The sequence below is a fragment of the Kryptolebias marmoratus genome, linkage group LG7 (genome assembly GCF_001649575.2).
Source record: "Kryptolebias marmoratus isolate JLee-2015 linkage group LG7, ASM164957v2, whole genome shotgun sequence".
In the NCBI taxonomy this organism is placed as follows: Eukaryota; Metazoa; Chordata; class Actinopteri; order Cyprinodontiformes; family Rivulidae; genus Kryptolebias; species Kryptolebias marmoratus.
Window position 1 is genome coordinate 20,921,967 of NC_051436.1, and position 6,227 is coordinate 20,928,193.

Genomic DNA, 6,227 nt, shown 5'->3' on the forward strand with positions numbered 1-6,227 from the left:
GAGAACAATTTGCAAGCAATCCAGCTTACATCACATCTCAGCTTTAAAAGCTCAACTCCACACTCTCTATTTCTGAATTGAGAAAGCTCCTCGGATGAGAAGCGAAATGTCTTCAGCTACAGAATAGAAGTCCAGTTGTTTTTGTTTTTTAACTTTTTTTGAGTCCAGTCATGATGTATTTTTCGCCACACAATTTCGTAACTCCACATTTAAAACTTACTTAGCTGCACCAATGTTTATAGATATTTGATATGGATTTTTTTATTGTCTCCAGTTCATAGAGTTATCCTTGCAGCATGCAGTGACTACTTCCGTGGAATGTTTACCTGTGGAATGAGAGAATCCCATCAGACCTGGATTGCCCTCCCCTTCCTTTCAGCTCCTGATTTAGAGGCTCTAATCAGTTGCTCCTACAGTGGTACCCTTCTTCTCAGCTGGGACTCTGTGTTTGAGATAACCTGCACTGCTCTCCAGCTTCAGTTCCAGCCAGCACTCTTGATTTGCCTCAGCTTTATGCAAGACGAAATACAGACAAACTCCTGCCTGGATGTGGCATCTTTTGCTGAAGCTTATGGGATGTCAGAACTCCTTGAGGAAGCCAATGACTTTGTACTGAGGAACTTTAGGGAAGTGTCGGCCACAGCAAAGTTTCAGGACCTATCAGCAGAGAAGCTTCTAGGCTTCCTTTGCTGTGATGATCTGTGTGTGCCTTCAGAGTTGACTGTATTTCGAGCTGTAATCTCATGGATTGAGGCTGATCCCAAAGAGAGACTGTCCCAGGCTAGTTTACTAATGACTGGAGTTCGCTTCCCACTCATGACTTTTCGGGAGTTCAGAGAAGTCAGAGCCATTAACCTGCGTATGGAGTGCTTTGCAGACAAAGAAGTAGAACTCTATGGTTCAGCACTCAAGGAATTTGGTTTCAGCCTTCCAAAATCCAAGGATTACTGTCGAGTCCGGCGACCTAAAGATGTTCTAGCTGTGGTCGGGGGAGACCAGCTAAACCCAGATGTGGGTCATCGCATACCAAGCAAGATAATTTGGTTTGTCAACTCTTTACGCAATGGCACTGGATTAGTGAAAGAGATCGAGTGGAGGCAACTTGGTGAGATTCCAGATAAACCAAAGTTCAGACATGGAGTGGCTGTAATGAATGGAAGGTTGTATGCAGTTGGAGGATGTTACTTTTATGCCAAAGATAACATGATGAAGTCAGCTTACAGGTAAAGAAATATGTTAGTCTATAATTTATTGTTTTTTCAGATCACTAAACTGTGTTCTCACTATCTCTGTCCTTATTGTCACTCCACACATTGCAGCTATGATCCTGTAATGGACAGCTGGAAGAGGCTGGCTGACATGAATGAGTCAAAAAGTAACTTCTCCTTGGTGGTACACCAGGACCAGCTTTATGCCATTGGTGGAGACAAAGAGATCAACATCAACACAGACACTGTTGAGATGTATAAACCAGACATCGACTCTTGGAGGTAGTATTATTGTCACTTGCACATAATAAGTTTGCACAGTATAAACCTGACTGAAGACCTGAAGGAAGCAAATCTTTCAGGTCTTCAGTCTTAACAGATGGGGCCTCTGTAGATTAGGCATGTTTTTTAGTATATTCCTTAATTGGCTGATTATTGGTTGATTGTTTGATCAGTCTGCAGTTATTTTGAATCAGCACTTTGGGTTTTTTGCTGTGCTTTTTTTAACTACCCCTTGAGCAATTTTTTGCAGTGGCGTAGGGTATGCAAGATGTACTAAGAACATAGACATCATTTTGGTCCTTAATTTTTTTTTGAGGTGGTTGGATAAATAATGCAATAACTTTGACTATCTATTTACTCTGTGCAAATGAAATTCTATTTGTAGCAGATGTCACTTATTCTCTTTAAGCATTTTTGGTTTGAAAAGCAACATTTTCCCCCAAAAAAGTATTGAATGATTACCTAAAAATAAAATAGTTTTCTTTATTATTAATTTTCCACTTGTTTCAATTGGATATGAATAAATGTTATTCATAGAAACAAAATAGAAAAAATAGTTTTTAAATGTACAGTATGAATTTTAGTCAAAATGCCACTAAATCATACATTTTTAGTTTAAAATGGTTCCAGTAGATAATGTGTACAATACTTGTCTCTTATTTCAAAATGTTATGATAAGACGACAGATTGTAAAATGCTAGATTTTTAACTGTTTATTCTGTCAAATCGAATGATATTTTCTTCCATAACAGATGTCATTTTTCACAGCTTTGTCAGACCTCTGGACCAGGCTCTCAGTGGATATGCCGTCACTGCCATAAATGAACAGATTTTTATTTCTGGAGGTTTCAACTGTAAATTTGTATGTCTGGTTTCCATGTTCCTGTACCACCCAGAGAGAGAAACCATCTACTTGGCAGATATGACCCATGACAGGGCTCAACACTGCATGGAAGCCCTGAAAGGGTGTCTTTATGTTGCTGGTGGGGTGTGTAATATGAGGACATTTTATACCAACCAACTAGCCTGTGAAGTGTATAATCCCGTGACAAACTCCTGGACTAGTTTTGCGTCACTGCCAGTGCCCCATGTGGGTGCTGCTTCAGTCATCTTGGAGGAAAAGATGTATGTATTGGGGGGATACTGCCAGGAGGACTACAGCGAGTCTGGACTGGTTCATCGTTTAGATCCCACCACACAGCGGTGGGAGAGCGTGGGCAAACTACCAGGGGCTGTAACTGACATCAAGGCTTGTCTTCTCAGTTTACCTCAACACTTTAGACACTAAATGGTATGTCTTAATACTCAAGATCTCCAGTCATGATGCGCATGTGTCAACAAAATTAAACTTAAAAACTTTGGTGGTAAGTGTAGCTCTGCTGCCATTGGGAGCGCTGCTGTTTTGAGAGAAGCAGTAATATTAGCACTCTTATTTTGTTTCTTATTTAATATTTCACTCGAGTTTTTGACCACAACTGGTAGAAAAGATATCCAACAGTCATCGGAGCATAGCTACATGGTGGTGAGTACTAATTCCTAAAGTATATTGTGTTCTGGTGCTCCAGTAAAGTTTTCTCCAAAACTACAGTGACACAAAGTTCAATTAGGCTTTTGTTCAATAGCTAGCAGTTATGTGGGAATCCAAGAGATCTTTCACACAAATGTCAGCATTTTTAGGAAATTTGTTTTAAACTTCCACCTACATAAAACCAGACCACCACACTGTTCAAATATTGCTTCAGATACCAAAACACCTACAAATAAATGAACTATGCTCCAACTTTGTAAAGACTACATTCATTAAAACAAGTGAGACGAAAGCCACACAGGAACAAAGGACCTCTTTGGCCCATCAGTATTAAAGTTCACAGCACTGCTAATATATTTTTAAAATTATTAAATAGTTACTTAATCAATATCTTTGCTACCAGTTGTGGTCTAAAATAAGAATAAAATAGGAGCAATAATTTTTACTGCTTCTCTCAAAAAGTCATCATTCACAATGGCAGCTAAGCTTAATTTATCTCCAAATTATTTAGTGCAGGTCCGATAGCTTTTTGCTGTAGCATAGTACCAGCACTTTCTGTGGCATTACTTTTTAGGGCTACAAACACAGTTTTCTAAACATCACTATAGTTCAATAAATCTCAAGTTATTTACAGAAAAATAATAATGACAAATTCTGCATGACAAACTTAAGTAGGGTCCATGTTGACAAAACACTAACTCATTTAGCAAAACCCCCTTTCTCACTTCACTGCAGGCTCACCTCTCAACTATTTACCTCCCCCTTTGTGCCTATATTCTATTTGCATCTAATAACCTCTTCAATACCTTTCACACTCTTGAACCTGGAACAATTCACAGATAAGGATCCTCTTTTTACCCAGAAGGAGTCAAGGGTCTTGTAGTCCGAATGGTTGCTCAAAAGGGTTTGCTTTGCATTTACTCTGTTTTATTTTTTAATTTTGTGGACTAGTTCTTATTTTGGTTTCAGTTCAAAAGGATGCAATAGTGATATTCTTCAATTAATCTTCCTTTCTAGCATCAGAGAAGACCTGTTTTAATTCTTTTCATAAGATGTGCATGGGTCATTTATATGGATCTGGGAAAAGACCATCTTTAGATTAGCCCTCTTTTGTATAGATTTAGCTATGATGTCGTTTTGACTAGAGATTTTAGTCTGACATTTGTGTTTCATCTTAAATTTTCTTTGAATGCTTTAAGAAAGCGTATCTGTGTGACCTAATCTAATACTATTTTAGCTGATGTCAGATTAAATTATAGTTTTATTTGTTTTTATCTTATCTCTCAACTCTGTAGAATGTGAATCTATCTTGCTTTTTGTTTTATCGTGTCCTCTTGCCTCCTTTTTTGTTTGTAATTTTCTTGTTTAAGTGTCTGCCTTGTGTTTTTCCCACTCGTCAGAGTTTTTCTTTATTAAATTGTTTTTTGCCATCTTCTCTTTCTGTAACTCATTCATCCCTAAAAACATTTTGAAAGTTTAGCAATGCTGTCAAGTACAAGTTGGTATTTGAATTCAAACACAACTAGATAATAAAAGTGGGAGAGAATCAAAATATTTTCATTGAGTTTCACTTGCATCCTGCCTGTTGGACCGGACTGAACCCTCTCAACCTGGTTCGCTGACCTTCAAACTCTGGTGGTTCCTGACTCAGATCAACTTATGTCCTCTGATCCAGTCACCTGGAGCTGCTGATCACTTACTGCAGAACCATGCATCAAATCAAAGTCCAATCAAGTCAAATGTATTTTGTATTTTTTCAGCAATAAGGCGATACAAAGTGTTTTACAACGTGAACACAAAAATGCAGGGTCAAAACACACACAACAATATCTGGGATAATCTAAATGAAATCACGAAACTAAACATATCTAAAACACGAGACACTAAATAAGACACATATGAGCTAAGATAATCTAAATGAAATCATGATAAAGTTAAAACTAAACTAAACTAAAGGTACGGGAAGGCTATCTAAGAGAACCGAAGACCAGCTAAGAGCTAAAAACATTTTAATAAAAGGCCAACATGATAAGAGCTAATCTAAATGAAGTAATGAAAACACACACAACAGTTAAAGTTATTCTAAAACATGAATCTAAAAAAGACATAAAAGTACAGAGTAAAACTTATCTAAAACAAGTCATACTAAAGATAAACTGAGGAAAACCAAACTAAGATATAATGAAATCTTGCACAAACTGAGCTAGGATTTAAAAACCTTAGTTGTTCAGACATGATAAAAACTAAACCAAATAAAATAGGCAGATAGGCAGAGAGTGTCAAGTTTACATAACATCCAGGAGAACTTTGAAATAGCCAGCCTTCCGAGGCCGACACAGAGGAGCCAGATTCAGATATCAATTTTTTTTTTTATTAGGTCAGACTGATGTAATTTCAGGTCAGCCTTAAAAGACTTACTGGTACATCTCAATGGCAAACAGCCAAATTAAACTGGTCACTTCTGCCGGGCCGAGTCCGAAACTTCTCCAAGGTTGATTCCATTTGGCCAGCGAGTTCTAAGGTCCATTCACCTTTGTTTGCAAAGCTGAGTCGGAGTGTTTTCTGTTCGGCACATTCCGTTACATGGACCAGGCAACCTTGGCCCAAACAGCTGCCCGTGTCTTCCAAATTTCTCGAAACGCCAGGAAACCGCCAAGCCCAAAAAGCAGAAATCCTGTTAAAAATCCCAATTATGTATACGTTTTCAACATCCATGACTGACATTCCAAAAAAACACACAATCTTCCGCTTGCTCCAGGAATAAAAGGTGTGTTCAGCTGAAGATGTCCCGTCAGGGCAGGAGGGCTCTCCTGTGCCTAGTATAATGGCAAAAAAATACTGTTTCAATGATTCTTACTACATGTGACCCCCTTGTGAACTTTGGAAAAACACAGAGCATTTATGTGACCGCGATTTAGTTTAGTTTAGAATGCCTTTTCATCTTAACTTTATAGGGCCTCGGGATACAGGGGGCCAGGAAGTCTATTGTTACCTCATACTTTGTTACCTCCTCTTGATCAGTTTATTTTAACCCTTCTGTTCCCCCTTAACCCCTCCTCATCCTGCAAATGGTAAAAGAAGGGGGAGCTATCTGTAATGCTTCAGACTCACTCTGCTGACTCCCATCAGTTCAGTGATTCTCAGCTATATAGCTTAAATAAATGATCCTAAGACAAAACTGACCACCACCACCCCCACCCCACCCCCCC

The 6,227-nt window shown here is 38.5% G+C and overlaps 1 protein-coding gene across 1 annotated transcript in view; it reads left to right on the top strand.

Annotated features, from left to right (window-relative positions):
- si:ch211-63p21.8 (kelch-like protein 33) overlaps window positions 1–4,452 on the top strand; it is an 8,915-nt gene extending 4,463 nt beyond the window's left edge. Inside the window, exons 2-4 of the mRNA XM_017432013.3 lie at window positions 275–1,223; window positions 1,320–1,490; window positions 2,259–4,452. Of these exons, the coding sequence (XP_017287502.1) occupies window positions 275–1,223; window positions 1,320–1,490; window positions 2,259–2,778 (1,640 nt within the window). The 3' untranslated portion in view covers window positions 2,779–4,452. The remainder of the gene's footprint in view (window positions 1–274; window positions 1,224–1,319; window positions 1,491–2,258) is intronic.
- The last annotated feature ends 1,775 nt before the right edge of the window (window positions 4,453–6,227 follow it).